Raw genomic sequence first — 16,660 nt, forward strand, 5'->3', positions numbered from 1 at the left:
ATCCCTCTTCCAGGATGGACAGATGTGCAATACATGCCGTACAGAACAGGTCAACATAATAAATTTTCAGTAATCCACATGACAAAATGATATAGAAACAGAGGGAGAGGCAATAATGTCAATAGCTACAATAACACTGATTTTAGTTATAGTATATATTAATAAATGACATTATATGTATTTGACAACAATAACCACATGTGTATGATAACAATAATTGGCACAAACATTTGATTTAATTTCATTTATCCATGTTTTTAACTATTTTTGTCAAAATGAGTCAAGCTGTTCTGTGTGAGAGTCGAATTCACAATTTTTTAAACCGACCACTGAACCTTGCACTTCCTTATATACTCGCACTTACATGTTGGCACAGTCTATACTAACCTAACTCACTATGATAACCATATTCCTACATATAACTACCTTCGCACGGGACAACATAAATAGCCTATATAACTTACCCGCAATGCCTGCTCCTGCTTTTATTTTTATCATTTTTTACTTTTTCCGGTTTAAATCTCAAATTTTCGATTTTTCCGAGAGTACATGAATGCGGCATAACTGTACCCACCAGTCACCGCCCATTCCGCCTTTTCGTCCAATCACCGCAGCCCACTCGACCGGAAGTTTTGAACGAATCGTACGCGGGAAACTATTAATCGCTTCAGCTGGACAACAGAGGAGGTAAAACACTGTAACTTACTTCAAAATGATTTCACTTCGAAGAATAAACTTATAACTTAGCTTTATTTGTAACAAACATGCTCGTTAAAGACAATAACTGACGTAAACATGCTCTCAGTTTTATCGTTTGTCCGTAACGTTAGCTACAATCATCCCAACAAACCCGCTAAATGTGTTGCTAAGCTAACGGTGTTAGCTAGTTGTAGCATTCGCTTTCAGCGATTGTATGACCAAAGTAGCTGTTTTATGAGTTTAGTTTCCTCTGCAACCCGTCACACAGGCTTCATATTGTCCAACGTGTGGAGATAACAGTCTGTGCTAACTGCTTAGCAAATATCAGCCCGTTTGAAACTGTCATAAGTATCACATTTAAATGTTTTTCCCTCCTGAGGTCGGTGTTGGATATAAATTAAGATGAAGGTGGTAACGTGTGAGATTGCGTGGCACAACAAGGAGCCCATCTACAGTCTGGACTTTCAGCACAGCTCAGATGGACGCATTCATCGGCTGGCAACAGCTGGAGTGGACACCACAGTCAGAGTGAGTGGAGAGGAAGAGAGGGATGAATATATCTGGTTAATGCAGTGGTGAACCAAGACAACGCTTGTCTGACAAGGGATTACTTTAATGGCCATGTGATGTAAAACTGTGCACATGCATGTGTCTAGGAAATGAACCGTGTAACACAAGCCAAAGAAAATGTTACTTTACCTGTGAGCATGAAGTAAACATAATGGTTGCTGCACTAATGCGAATGTGCAGCACTAAAGAAGTGAGGCTCACACTTTCTGTTAAATGTCATTTAATATCAGTACAGTTGTAGTTTTTTACAGAATGAAATAACCTTATATTTTCATATTGACACACTTAGTTGAACGTTATTTGGGTTTTTTCCTTGATCTTAACTGGGTGAATATCACATACAGAATTCGCATGAACAAGACTTAAAATAAGAGAGGCTCAGACATGGAGTTGCACATTTACTCGTGAGAAAGCCAAAAAAAATAGTAAATCATGACAATTTAAAGTGTCTAACAAACAAGCAGTATCAGTTGACGAACCTACAGCTTTCCTATACACATTAAAAGGTGCTTCCTGTCACTTAAACTACTGTTTTCATGTTATTCAGACAGCCAGCTCCGAGAGCAATTGTTTCTCCTCACATAACCAAATTTGACCTGAACCAACGGCAGATTATTTAGCTGAAGTCACGTCAGGGTAACGCACACTATATATAGGTCGTTGCTCCACCAAATGTACATTAATAAGAAATTGATTTATTTGAAAATGTGTTTTGGTTTTAAATTAAGTGCCGTGGTAATTTCAAGCGAAAGGGGTATCTCAAAGATGGTGATATGTATTTATGTTTTTGATTTTTGTCGATGGTATTAGATTGCTGATCACAGAATCGATATATCAGTCCATATTGATGTATTGTTATACCCCTATTAGATAGTTTTTCTTTTTAAAGAGTTCATATTTACCTGCAGCTATGATATAAAAGGTCATAGAGTGTGTGTTTAATGACTTTTTGCCCTGATGTTGATGCAGCTGTGGCGGGTAGACACGGGCCCAGACGGGAAGGCGGTGGTGGAGTTCCTGTCTAATCTGGCCAGACATACCAAGGCTGTGAATGTAGTGCGCTTCAGCCCCAGTGGAGAGCTGCTTGCTTCAGGAGGAGATGGTATGTCACACATAAAATTCACATATTCGATGAAATATGTTCAATCTAAAGTTTTAACAGGCAGTATTTAGAAGGTATTGGTGCTGTCGTTCTCAAACAAAACAAGTATTTTAAAATACAGTGGTCTCTGGTAATTGTTGGGTTTTTATTTGTTACAGATGCAGCGATTCTGCTGTGGAAGCTCAACGACTCTAAGGAGCCGGAGCAGGCACCTGTGTTCCAGGAGGATGAAGATGCACAGCTGAACAAAGAGAGCTGGTCTGTGGTCAAGACATTAAGGTACACTGGTTCATACCTCTGGCAGTTTGGATCCCATCGAGTTACAATGATTTAATGCTAGTCGATTCTATAAACACAGACTGTATCAAGGCTGACAATAGCACTGCTTCAGAAAACGCACAGGGTTCCTCTACTATTTGGAAAAGTATGGAATTTGAGTTAGGTAATTTCCAGGTCTGGATAAGTGTGGAAAAAAGAGTGAGTATAGATAAATATGTGTTTCCAGACTATTGCCCCTATTCTATCCTTTGCAGGCCAGAGTGAGCTTGATGTCGTTGAAAGTGAGGCAAGGAATATGGTGTGCGACTAAACATAAGCTTCTATGCAGTGCTAGGGCTGGGTAATATCACAACTCTGTACGATATAAGACAGTACCATTTATATCGGTATCGGGTCAAGTCACAAGTATAATGGATTTAATACTCTTATAGTAATGTTATAGTTTTGTGTCCTGTGCTGCAAACCTTTAAACCTCTGTAGCTCCAGTGCTATGTGCACAAAGTTAACGTACACCTCTGCTTTTTATTTTATATGATATTTCATTTACATGTTGTGCAGCTATTTTCAATACCTGTCTTTGCATTTTATTCTGATCAGTCTGTTTTCATAAAAGTGCTTGTGACATCTCAAATGTGGCTTTGACCTGCAACTGAACATGTAGCCGATTTCGTAAAAAATACCTAGATATATATAGTGTATTGCCGTTCAGCCTGAAAATACAGAGATATGAATTTTTGTCCATAACACCAAGCCCTATGCAGAGCTCCCTCTATGCCCATGCACCACAGCCAACAAGTCAGCACCCCACCAAGTGCCTTGTAACTGTGCCAAATCCAGGCGTCCATGATCAAATTAGTTTGAAAGAAAATGCGGCAATATCTTTAAATTGCATATATGCACAGCATCATAAATAATCAAATATTAAGATTGTCTCAACATTTGAGTTATGTAGTTTCCATGGACACAGTAAATAAACAAGGCTGTACAGGTGCAGTGAAAATAAAATTTCCCAACTCATTTTTGGTTCTTATTTGTAAAATAGACTAAAAAGAATTGGGGGGAACACTAATATAATATTATTTATTTAATATGGTAAGCTAGCTACAATCTTCTGACAATTATTTGGCAACATAATAACATACATAGCCATAATATAGTTGGATTTTAAAATCATTAGTTTACATTATTTTGTGGTCAAATGTGAAATAAAATCTACCAAGCTGTCTGGAGTTTTGAAATGAAAAATGTGTGAACGCAGGTCCCTTATTCATGTGGATAGCACCGCTGGCTGGCACAGTGTGGAGCTGTCAAAAACAGTCAGAATGAATTGATTCTGCTGTTCATCTTGTAATTGTCGAGACAGGATAAAATGATTCTCACCTTGATGATTTTTCAGAGTTGTAAAATCCTTTTGTGCGGTGTTAGGAAGCACTGTGAGCAGTGAGCTTTGTAAGGATCATATCTTATCTTTTCACTGGTGTCTGCCTCACTCAATTTTGCTTACTTTACAAAACTGACAGTCTTATCAGTGTCTTGTGCAGCACCCAAAATCACTGAGGTCAGACACATGACACAGTCAACATTTCAGGATGTCAACAGAACCATTCCTTTGCTATGAGCTGATTAAAATGAATTAATATTAGTCTGAGTATGGAGATCTGCTTGTTTGTCCATTTTGTAATTTGCTATCTGATGCAAATGTGTGGCAGTGTTGTGGTTATAAAAAGAGATTTATTTTCCTTTGTCTTCAGAGGACACATAGAGGACGTGTATGACATCTGCTGGACACGGGATGGAAACTTCATGGTGTCTGGGTCTGTCGACAACACAGCTATTATGTGGGACATCAACAAAGGTTTGCTTTGACTCATAGATACCTGTGTGTGTGTGTTCCATAAAGGTTCAGCTGTTATATTTGTACACTGTATTTATTTTGTTGTTTGCAACTGTTCTTGTGTTAAGGACAGAAGCTGTGTATCTTGAATGACCACAAGAGCTACGTGCAGGGCGTGACCTGGGATCCTCTGGGGCAATACGTGGCCACTCTCAGCTGTGACAGGTAGAAGAACAGATTCAGACATCCTGGTTCAGACCAAAGATTCACGACAAGATGAGTTGAAACAGGCTTGCAATGCGCCGCTCCGCAACCTTTTAAAAACGTGCCAGTTCACAGTAATGCAACTAGATGAGACGGTGTATCATCTCTATGCAACAACTCTCTGTATTTCTGTTATGATTTCCAGCTGTTCAGGCTTATTTTGTGGCTGAATATAATTTGTAGCTTCTTAAATACGAATGAGGATAGTGATAGTGCGATACTGGCTACAGCTGCATTTGTAGTAGTGATGAAATAGCAAAGCACATTCAGCAAGCAGCGACACCGGCACACCATGAGGACGGAAACAGAGGGCTCAGTGGGGATGATAGGCTGTTGAAACAGGGGATGTGCTTTATGGTCTAAAACCAGCCGCCGGCTATTTAGCCAACTGAGTCACAGGTGACACCATCAGGCAGCTTGAGTCGAGTTGAGACCGGCCTTTTCACACCGCTGCAACTTTTCCCCGCAACATTCTAACACAGTTTTGTCTCGTCGCGAATCTTTGGTCTGAACTGGGTCTGATCTTCATTAGATGAATGTATTTGCTGCTGTTTCAGCAGCATCATACTTAAGATGTTTTTGCTTTTCCTTCCCTTCAGAGTGATGCGTGTGTACAGCACTCACACCAAGAAGAAAGCCTCCTGTATCAGTAAAATGAGCTCTGGGCCACTTGCAGAGGGAGAGGTCAGTAGAAATGTTGCTTTTGATGATGCGCAGTTGGGTCACTCCTTTGAGCAAGATGTGACCAAAGTCTGACATTTAACATTTTTTTCTTTTCAATCACGAGCTTTGTCAAAATTAGAAATGTCCACTGAACCTGATCTAGTTATCAGCTTTTCTATGTAGATTTTTTTAAAGATTAAAAACACTCATGCTCCAGTTTTGGCCACCTGTTGACGACAACATGTTTATGACCCCTCTGAATATTTGTCTTCTCTATATTTGGGATTAGAATTATTAAATTTACTCTATAAAATCTTAAGAGATTTTCTGCTCTGCTGCCAGGTGAGTAGAGCATGTCACACGCAAACACTCACTGCTGCATATCTCTTTATCTTTGCAGGTCAAGCAGTACAGAATGTTCCACGATGACAGCATGAGGTCGTTTTTCCGACGTCTTTCCTTCACACCAGATGGGTCTTTCCTGCTCGCCCCAGGTACCTACACAGTATTCTCAAAATTAGTTTTTTACCTTGCATTTATCTGGGAAAATAGTATAATGTAAGTCTCATTTATCCACTTTTATGCTCAGTATTATTCAAACACATGAATTTTGCTAAAACCTGTCTTTTTACCTTTTATATAAACTAATTTCTGTCTTCTTCTGTGACCCTTTTAACCCTCAGCTGGATGTGTGGAGATCGGAGAGAACATCATAAACACCACCTACATTTTCTCCAGGAAGGGCCTCAAGAGGTAACCTTTGTGACCTGCTGTGGCTGTGTGGTGTTTCAGACTCAGTGTCAGCTGTTTTAAAGCTGGCAGTTGATGTATGAATCTCCGTCTGTGTGTTTCAGGCCCATCGCCCACCTGCCGTGTCCGACTAAAGCGACACTGGCTGTGCGCTGCTGCCCCGTCTACTTTGAACTGAGGACTAAGAAGGAAGAAGGTAAGGACTTACGCTCTATTGTTAACAAACTAGACTGATAACATTGTCTTCACCTTTTAATATGTTCCTCATTCTGTCTCTGTTTCTCCTCTACAGATGGTTCTACTCAGGTTCTTCCCAACGTATTCCAGTTGCCGTACCGCATGGTGTTTGCTGTAGCATCTGAGGACTCCATCTTCTTGTACGACACACAGCAGACCCTTCCTTTCGGCCTGGTGTCCAACATCCACTACCACACACTCAGTGATCTTACATGGTGAACTACAGCTCTTTTCTAGTCTTCTTTCAGAGAGCTTTCTTGTGTAGTGCAACACCTTTGTGGGAATGAAGTGAAAATTGGAAAAGTGGTCACAATTTTTGTTTTTGCATTATTCATTTAAAATTGAATGCAACTTATTCCAGTGAAAGTAACAGCTCACCATTTGTGTGATTTATTCAACACTGATGTTGCCACTAACAATGCATTTTGATCTAACTCACCTTGGTTCTTTAAGCACGTGCAATAGATGTTGATGCAACAGCCTCTGTCATGGTGATTTGTCTTGTCATCCACATATTTCAGCCTTTCTCTGGTCATTAGAGTTAGAATTTTTATTTTTTTATTTTTATTTTTTTTTCGGTCTGCAAATAGAAATAAGAACATCATGTATATAGGACAGTGCATAACATTACAATGAAGTAATTTAACATAACTTAGACACTACTGCCGTCTGAAGAAGGTGTAGGTTGAAGCTACAGCTTATAACACCTACTTTACCTACCCCGTTTAACAGCACATCATATTTAGAAATCAACAACACAACAAAACGAAACAGGGAAACAAGGCAAAATGGCACCAAAGACAAAAAACAATTAACAAAAGGCAACGTGCACATTTTTAAGTTCCTGTACCCTGTTCCTCCAAGTCAGTATTACAGTCTCATCCATTTTCATGTTCATCAATACATTATTTTATTTATTTATTTATTTATTTTTTTAACTTTTGTTTAAACCTTCTTAATGTTCTACATGTTTTCAGTCCGTCTACAATTATTCCCTAAACTCACTCCTTTAACTGAAATACAAGGTAGTTTTGGTCCTCACCTCTCAAAACATGTTGACTCTCTCTCTTCGGAAACAACGTTTGGATACTTTAGGGTAATAATTGTATTTTTTGCTCTGAACTTAGTTTGAGCTGTTTTTAAAGCTGACCATATCTTCAAATTTGTTTGTGCTCTGTATGAGGTTTTGTTCACAAGACTTCAGCAGAGGCAATTTCTCCAAAAGATATGACTTAATTTGAGTAATTCGAGATCTCATAATAACTTTGGTTTGATGTTGGAATGTATTTTTACCACAAAATGAGAGCTGTGGCTCTTGTCTTGTCCCCCATATCTTGGGTTGGAATCATGTCAGAAAATAATCTCTTTGTAGCTTTTATGGACCAGAGGAATTATCACAGTGACCAATAAATGTTTCAGCGTACATATGGGTGTTTAAACATATCAATAACCACAGGATTCTTAAAGAATAATTATTTAAAATCTGTCTCTGTGTTTCACTCATGTTTCAGTCTTCCTCCCACTGACATGTTTTTGTGTTACATCCTCTTCAGGTCTCGTGACGGTTCCTTCCTGGCTGTATCCTCCACAGACGGCTACTGCTCCTTCCTGTCCTTCTCTCCCGGGGAGCTGGGCACTCCGCTGAAGGAGCCCCCCACCCTGGAGATCTTTGCTCCAAGCAGTGGCGTTGAGAAAAAGGGCAAGAAGTCGTCAGCGGCCAAAACCTCCCCTGTGACCCAGCCACCAAGCTCAGCCCCGACTCCCACATCCCAAACCAGCCAGACGAAAGACACCCCCTCTGTCACTCCCCCAGAGGAGAAGAAGAGCACGCCGAATGCCAAGCCTAAACCTCAGCCCCGCAGGATCACCCTCAACACCCTGGAGGGATGGGGGAAGCCCTTTTCCCCTAAAACTACAGCACCTCAGACCCCAACATCTGCAAGCACAAGCGCACCTTCTACTCCACAACCTCGCATCACCCCTCTCACCCCAACCAACTCCTCCAAAACCCAGCCGCGTGTCGCCCCCCTCACGCCCTCCACCCCTAAAAACCTGGACAGTCCTAATAAGGCGTCTTCCACTACTCCTAAGGGCACAGCCACCCCAAAGGGGCCCACCCCAAGGTAAACGTTAAAGTGGTTATTAAGTTTGGTTCTGTCAGAGCGAAAGGCAATTAGTTTATTATTATTATTATACCTCTGAAAGTGTGAACCTTTGTACATGCTTTAGGCTTTTAATGCACATGAGGGCAGGCGTGTGTGTGTATTTTGGTCTTTATTCATATGTGCAACAATTACAGAGGAGCAGTTGTTGGCAGTGAAAATCTGTGCCTCAGGCTCCCTCTAACAACACTCATTAAATATCAAAAAATAGATAATGTTGCGCAAGTAAATGCAAAACCTGACTCTAATACAGAAAATAGTGCCGGTTAATGTAAATGTAAGCTAGAGACTATCATGCAATCGGTTCACTCCAGCTGCAATACAGTGATCTGCAACTTAAAAAGAATGTGGGCCAGCGGCGTTCAGATCACACCCATCTTTAAACTCTGCTTTTATTCTGATCTCAACTACCACACCTGTGAAGCTTCCTGACTGCATTTTGAACAGTTGTGGCACTATCGCTGTGACAAAAAAGTACTCTCTGTTGCAGCTGGTAATGGAGTTATATAGATTTGTAAAGACAGTAATGCAGTAAATATATAAAGGTTAAGTGACAGTTTTAATGTTAGAGTGACAAGTGATGAGCTCACGAGTTTACAGTTAGTAAGTTAGGGCTGCAACTCATGATTAATACATTATTGATTAATCTATGATATTTATTTAATGTTTATTTGTAAAGGGGCAACTATGTAGCATACACAAACCCCACACACCACAGCACTTATAGCCTAAGCTAATTTGCAATGGCCGTCCCTTGCTGGGCCTTAAGTTACAAAAGACTCAGCAACAAGAACACCAGTAACAGTGCAGAGTACAAACAGTAACAAAACAAGACACAAACTGCAATATGTAATTAGCACCATAGAATAGGAAGCACCAAATTATTCATGACCACATAACTGATTACTGATTGAAGTCAGGATCCAGCTTGAGTTTGGTAGGTAAAGAATTCCACAGACAGAAAAAGCTGTTTGTCCAAATGAGGATTCACACAGGGGAACTTCACAATTCCCAATGGCTGCTCCAGTGTTACAGAGCCAGAAGCTCTAAGTGGAAATAAGAAACACACATCACAGTTCCTTACTCAGGTGGCGTCTTCAAACTGCTTGTAACAATCAAAATCTTTACGCTGATGTTAAAGTGAGAAAAGCTGCATATCTTCACATTTGAGAACCTGGAAACAGAATACTCGACATTTTTGTTTTATAACTGACTAAAAACAATTTATTGGTTATAAAACTAGTTGCGACTAATTTACTGCCAATCAAATAGTCGTTAAGCACATGTGCATATCATACTCTATTTGTGTGCACTGTTTGTGGATGTGTTTGTCAGTATTCAGCCAAGTTATGTGGATGTTACTCACACCTTTGAATAAGTCCACACTGCCAAAATCACTCTGGTTATTTGTATTTTATTTAATTTAGACATGTTTCCTGTGTTTGGAGCATCATATTTATACTATTTACATAATTATTAGCAAGCAAGTAAAACTTTATTCATATAACACTTAACATTTATTCATATAGCAGGGTTACAAAAATTAAATAAAGAAATGGAAAAATAATCCATTTTTTAATCAAAGACGAACAAAAAATTGTAAAAGATGAAGAACGAGTTAGCTAAATGAAATTCCTTTGCAAATAAGTAGGTTTTTAGATGCAGCAGTTTTCTGATCTGACCCCCAGAGGGAGACTGTTAGCGTGCAGTCACTGATATATTAAAGATCTGAAATTAATGAGGAGGATTTTGAATTTAACTTTGACAGGAATCTAGTCAGTGAAGCTCTCACCGGGGTGATATGGGAAGGCTGTGAAGTTTTAGTCAGTAATCATGCAGCAGAATTAATGTATTTTGAACTAATGTTCTCGTAACATCTTCCAAGGCTTGTTTTTTTACCCACTGAGGGTATTTAAACTCTTAAGATGTACTATAGATGGAGTGAATGCAGGTGATGCCTCATACAAGAGTGGGTGTAGTAATTTAGGGAAATGCTTTAACCATTCAAATGTGTTGTGACTGGAGTCGGACTGAGGAAGAGACGACACAGAGCAAACTGCATCCACCTCCCTCCCCCCTCATGGTTAAAGTAACTAAGCTGATTACCTCTAAAGATGCAGTTTACAGATGAGTACCAGCAGTAAGAAAGCACCTTGCTCTTTAAAATGTCGTTTTAAATATATGTTTTAAAGATGGAGAAACAATATATAAATAGCTGTAAAGGGCTTGTGATGTTTTCGTCTGTTTACATCTGCTCAGTGCTGGCAGTGAGTGAGAACAAAGCCCTGTCTGGTATGAGGGATCCGTTGGACCCCCCACTGACGATAAAATAATAATCACTCTGACAGACTGCGTGTAGACAATGGCAGGTCTGCACATGCTTTTGTATTTGCCTTGTATCTGTAACGTGGAGCGTTTTCCTTGACTAGTTTTACTAGTTGGCAATGTCCGAATCAGAAGAACAAAAGAGACGATACATGAAGAAGAACAGTGATTAACTTTGGTGAATGTAGACGGGTACAGTTTATTGTCATATTTTGTGCTCGAGTGTTTTCTGTTGTCATGCTTAAAGTGTCTATCATTCATGCTTTTTCTATTTGTTTACAGGAGAGTATCTCTGACTCCCGTTGCACCCCGATCTCCAGCTGTCGGTTCACTCTTCCGCACTCCCTCGTCCACTGAGAAGGCCAAACATGGTTAGTGAGGGCAGCTACTTTGGTTTTTCTTGAAATGTAGATGAACGTAACTCACTCTGTCATTATATTCCCACATTAAACCTTCCTCTGTACAGCCCCGAAATCGACATCAGACTCCATTTAAATAAACAGAAATATTAGTGTGTATCAAGCCAGCATATTTTCACTTCAGCTGAACCAAGACAGTTTTGTGAGTTTTATTTTGTGTCCGTCAGCTTTGAATGAAGTATTTTTCAATGGTAAAATTACTTCATTTAAATGGATAGCGATTTCAAGGCTGTCTCTGGTTAAACAAAAAAAAAGATTTTACTCTTTAACAAAAGAGGTCTATCTGTGTAGGGCTCCTTTTCATAAGTTGTTAGACACTTAAAATAATAATCTGACTGAACGTATCAGTGGTAAAAACAAGCAGTTTTAGTGGACAGAAAATGTTGGTGCAAACATGACCCAAGTGTTTACATTGCTGCCTGTTTGACTACTGCTGACTACTGCAGTCTCAGTACTGGACCAGTTTTAAAAATAGTTGTTCCCATCAGTCATTTAGGGTGCTTTCAACCTACAGTTGTCTCATTTGGTCTGAATCAGGGACTAATTTTGGTCCAAAGTTGCATAATTGCCTAGAGTTGGTTCATGTTCTCACGGCAGCATTTACAAGCACAACAGATCAAGTGCCTTGTGCAACAAAGCTGCTCTTGATTGGTCAGAATTTCCATGTGGGAAAAATCCAGGAAGTAAACAAAACATTGAAGAAGAGTACACTTGCAAGATAAATGTGACACTTTCTATTGTCACAATGGAGGGACAACTACACAGGTTGATTTTAGCGCTGGTAATCGTGAACTATATTGCTGTCATTGTTCATTTTAGTCAAACCATACAGTTTGAAAATGAGGCACGACTCCAACTAGAAAACAATGTTTTGATGCATTGGATGTGCTGAATGTGCATATTAAGGCAGTACAGGAGGAGGTGCACATTAATAATCCTCCAGGACTGTAACATGCTCATGTTTAACCCAAACAATGTGTCATGTGACTGCAGTTGGTTTGGATCGAGGTTCGGAACGCGTTCTCACCACAAACGAACTGCACCAGCGTTCGTTTGTAACCGGACCGTGACCACCTCTTCAAGAAGGTCTCGGTTCGATTGCTGTGTTCACACCTGCCCAAACAAACAACACCTAGGGGGCAAATGAACTTGAGCTCGATTGAACTGAACCAAACAGGGCAGGTGTGAAAAGCACCCTTAGACACAAAAACATGCAGAAAAGGGTTCAGGTTGAAAAATACCAAACTTACCCTTTAAATAGTCAGTGTATTTCACCATACATATCAACCTGTTGGTCTGCTACTGCTTCTGTCTAACCAAGTGTTTGTGACATCGCACCAGCAGGCAGAAAAATATGTAACCTTTGTGTCACTGATCCCTTCTCTTGTATTTCCCCAGAGCGTCCGTCTCCTCCCACTGATCCAGTGTGCCAGCCTCCAGAGTCCAAAAGGCCCAAGACCAGTGAGCCCAAGTCGAAGACCGGTGCCAAACAGTCTTAGTGTCCACTGGGAACAGTGTGGTGCTGTGATATCAGAAAAGAGTACAAACTGCAGAGGACGACAGTTAAAGAAGCTTTGGTACAAAACGACTAGGGCTCCCCACGGATGCAACACCACAGTGCAACAGCATGTGTGTGGTCTGATATTGTCTGTACTTGATTTAACTAGCTGAATCTTTGACCTCACAGAATGTACTCGGTTGTAAACAAACTGCATTGCAGTAGATGCCCTTTGATTTAATACCTATTTTAGTCGTGTGTTTTTCTGTATCAAATGGCAATCAGATAATGGTGTTATGATTGATTTGTGTAACATTTAGGTGGCTGAGTGCTATTGTAAAAAGGAAAGTTGTGTCGTGATTGTGACTCTAAAACTGAATTCAAAACCTGAAAAGAAAGAAAAAGAAGCACCTCAAGGTTTAGTGCCTTGTGAGAGCTTTGAATATACAGCCTGGGTCTTTATTTGCTTCAGACTGCAGGCCAGCAAGGTGAGCGAAAAGCTCCAAATTGTAAAGTCTTTTTCTCATTGTCTAATAAAGGACGTTTCATATACACTGTATGTTTAAGTAGTTTTCAGTGAATGGATGTGGGATGATTCATGCTTTGACTTTAAGACTGTTATGCTGATGCTGGCAGTTATGTAAAGCGTTATTTTCTATCACAAAAATCGTCATTCATGGGCTGCCTTTGTATTAAACCTTGACTATACTGAAAGACATCTTTACAGTCGAAGTGAGGTCTAGTGTTTAATTCATGCTGCAAAGTTTATCCATGATGATTGTCAGGACTCTAGCCAGGATTTAAAACAATATGTAGTCAGATGAGTGTGACTGATCTCTTTTTTTGGCCTTTTTTAGTTCAACTATAACCATTTTATATAATATTCTGCTGTAGATTTTGATCTGCTACATGAAGGTTTAAATCGGGGGGGTCCAACTCAGTTTAGTTCATGGGCCACATCATAAATTCAATGTCACAATAAGGCCTTAAAAGTCATAAAATAGCCTTAAATTTGAATTTGTGAGGTCTTAACAGACATTTAAACTAATTTCTTTTTTATTATTTAATTTGTATTAGTTTTACAAAAAGAAAAAAGCAGACAAAAACCAACAACGGGCAGAGACATCATAGGCAAAAGTGAAATGCCCAGCACTGAGCAGCAATAAAAAGAAGGCGGCGGCAAGGCTCCACTGTAGTGTCACTGACAACAGGTCCTCCATGTCCATAATCGTCTCTCAAGACCACAAAGGTCTCCATGATCTCCGTCTTCTCCCCTCCAGTCATCTCACCATCTTCCAGTCATCCATGAGCCACTATCCATCCCGCACGTCCCAACACCAAAGGGGACAAAACAAAGTTCACCAAACAAAACAAATGCACAAATACAAGATCACCTCAAAGTCAAACAAGATTTCCATTTTTTTCCAATATTGTTCATATTTTTAGTGGCATGTCTTGGGAAAATTTGTTCCATAATGTAAATTTCCTTAATTATTTCGGTCCATCCAGAGGCTGTTGGAGACTCTTCACTCAACCATTTCCTGGTTATTGCTTTCTTACAACCTGCTAGTGGACATTTTAACTAATTTCATTTTCCATTCTTTTTTTGTACTTTCTGTTTATGAACATTTTATGTTTAGGAACAAACGGGAAAAAAGAAAAACTGTCCAGAAAAAAATAGCAGATATGAGGTCATGGGATGTTTACAAAGACAAGACTGATTATGCTAATTTAAAATAGAGTTTCATACATGACGCATACAATAATTATGTAGCATCTGTCTAATTGGCTAAGTAGGTACACCGTTTTCTCCACCAAGTTCTTTCTGAAGTCATATAGAGTGTGACATTTGTTCCAGAAGGTGTAATTTTTCATTTTTATATACTTTATTAATCCCCCTGAGGGGAAATTCAGTTTTTTCACTCTTTTTGTCATTAACACACAGGTCACAAACAGGATCTATACATGCACAAAGTAGAGAGATGTCAGAGTGAGGGGGCTGCCTTGGTCAGGCACCCCGAGCAGTTGGGGGTTCAGGGCCTTGCTCAAGTGCACTCGGCAGTGCCCAGGAGGTGAACTGGCACCTCTCCAGCCACCAGTCCACGCTCCATAATTTGGTCCGGACGGGGGTTCGAACAGGTGACCCTCCGGTTCCCAACCCAAGTCCCTATGGACTGAGCTACTGCCGCCGTGTTTAACAATATTAATAAAGAGGTAAGTAGTAGGAGCCAGTGTTTTGTAATGGCCTTTTTTAGTTGCTGCCAGCAGGATCTTCAGCAGGTAGATGACATCTTTACTTAGTCCATCAGGGATATGTCCAAGGAAAAGAGATGTGAAGCTTACACTAATACTAAAACCTGAAGTTTTTGAAATGATTGTTGCTACTTCCTTCCAGAGAGTCTGAATAGAAGGGCAAGTCCAAAAAATATGGGCATGGTAAACCATGACTTCCCCACGTTCCCTCCAGCAGCACAGCTGGGTGCCAATTTGTTCATTTTTAATTTCTTTTTGTGAAAATGAGTGAAGCCTATGAAAAAGTCCACATTTATAATGTTGCAATCTTTAAAAACTACAATACTGTCATTTTATTTCATACTTGCACGTACCTGTTGGCAAAATGTAGATTGACTTAACTTTAATAATCATATTCCTATATAACACTTACCTCTACACAATACCACATACAAAATACTTACCTGCAAAGCAAACTAAAACATGATTTGTCCAAAAATCTGTCCTAAATTTGGTTAAAAGGTATCTTGAAAGGATCTTAAAAAGCATTAAATTTAACTGTCTGATACTTGTAGACACCCTGGTGCATTAATATTATGTGTGCAAAGTCATCTAGTGGGCTGGATTTGACCCTTTGGCAGGCCAGTTCTGGCTTGAGGGCTGTATGCTTGACCCCCCTGGTCTGAATGTTCTCCACACTGGCTTTAAAACACTGGTGGAGAAATAAGGAATCGGATTGTCTTTATTGTCCCAAAGACAGCAAATTTAAACACAGTGAGTCTTAAAAAATACAGGGATTGTCGAGTTTATTACCAAGCACATTTGTTTTGTAGAATTTAAACCACTCTGAAGTTGATAAAACTCCCAAATTCACCCCCCAAAATACAGAAGACAGCCTTGTTCTCAGTGTATCACTGCTTTTGTGTGCTAAATTCTTACTTTTAAGAAGATGAGAAAAGGAAATACTGCATGTCCATTCAGTAGCATATATTATGTGAATTGTTTAAATGTTGTATGCCTCCCAGAATAGGTTTAGCTTTTATATTTTAGATTATTATGTATGAGCTACAAGTGACTGCAGTGTAGGCAAGGTTTGGTGTCTTAAATTAAAAAAAGAAAATGGTGATCAATACAGGACAAAAACACCAAACTGATGCAGTGAACAGACATTTTATCTTGCATGAATGTAGGATTTACTGTGATGTAAAGGCAGAGTGTAGATTTCATCTGTATTGACAAAAGTACACAGCCTATTCAATTAACTGTTGTTTTTTTTACATCAAATTGGACCAAATTTACAAGTTTGTCTGAAAGAAATGTTCATTTAATCCAGCTGTAACAAGGTTCCATGATTGTGTCCATACGGGGCATCTGAACACCTAAAAAATACATTTAACTTTTGTTCCCCTGTGGTGTTCCTGATCAAAAATAGCAGGTCATTAGAAATGAATTGACTACAGTTAGTGTGTCAAACTGAGTTGAGCCATCCCCTTCCCCCATGAGAACATTTGCCCAGAATGATCCATCCCCTACGGGAACCACACCTGTTGGCAATTCTCACAAACAATCACAGCACTGTATGCAGAACTTTTCTCTAGTAGCAGCTCTAGCATGCTTATGATTGAT

General features: G+C 39.6%; 1 protein-coding gene across 1 annotated transcript; it reads left to right on the forward strand.

Moving 5' to 3' along the window:
- The first annotated feature begins 581 nt into the window (after positions 1-581).
- On the forward strand, positions 582-13,353 carry chaf1b (chromatin assembly factor 1, subunit B). Its single transcript, XM_033616831.2, has 14 exons — positions 582-687; positions 1,079-1,227; positions 2,239-2,371; positions 2,530-2,650; positions 4,402-4,505; positions 4,613-4,709; positions 5,348-5,432; positions 5,812-5,905; positions 6,095-6,164; positions 6,266-6,357; positions 6,454-6,613; positions 7,952-8,521; positions 11,168-11,256; positions 12,703-13,353. Exons 2-14 carry the CDS (start codon positions 1,102-1,104, stop codon positions 12,801-12,803), a joined length of 1,842 nt encoding a protein of 613 aa, XP_033472722.1. The 5' UTR covers positions 582-687; positions 1,079-1,101; the 3' UTR covers positions 12,804-13,353.
- Positions 13,354-16,660: the final 3,307 nt, after the last annotated feature.

Source organism: Epinephelus lanceolatus, chromosome 14, assembly GCF_041903045.1.
Source record: "Epinephelus lanceolatus isolate andai-2023 chromosome 14, ASM4190304v1, whole genome shotgun sequence".
Lineage (NCBI taxonomy): Eukaryota > Metazoa > Chordata > Actinopteri > Perciformes > Serranidae > Epinephelus > Epinephelus lanceolatus.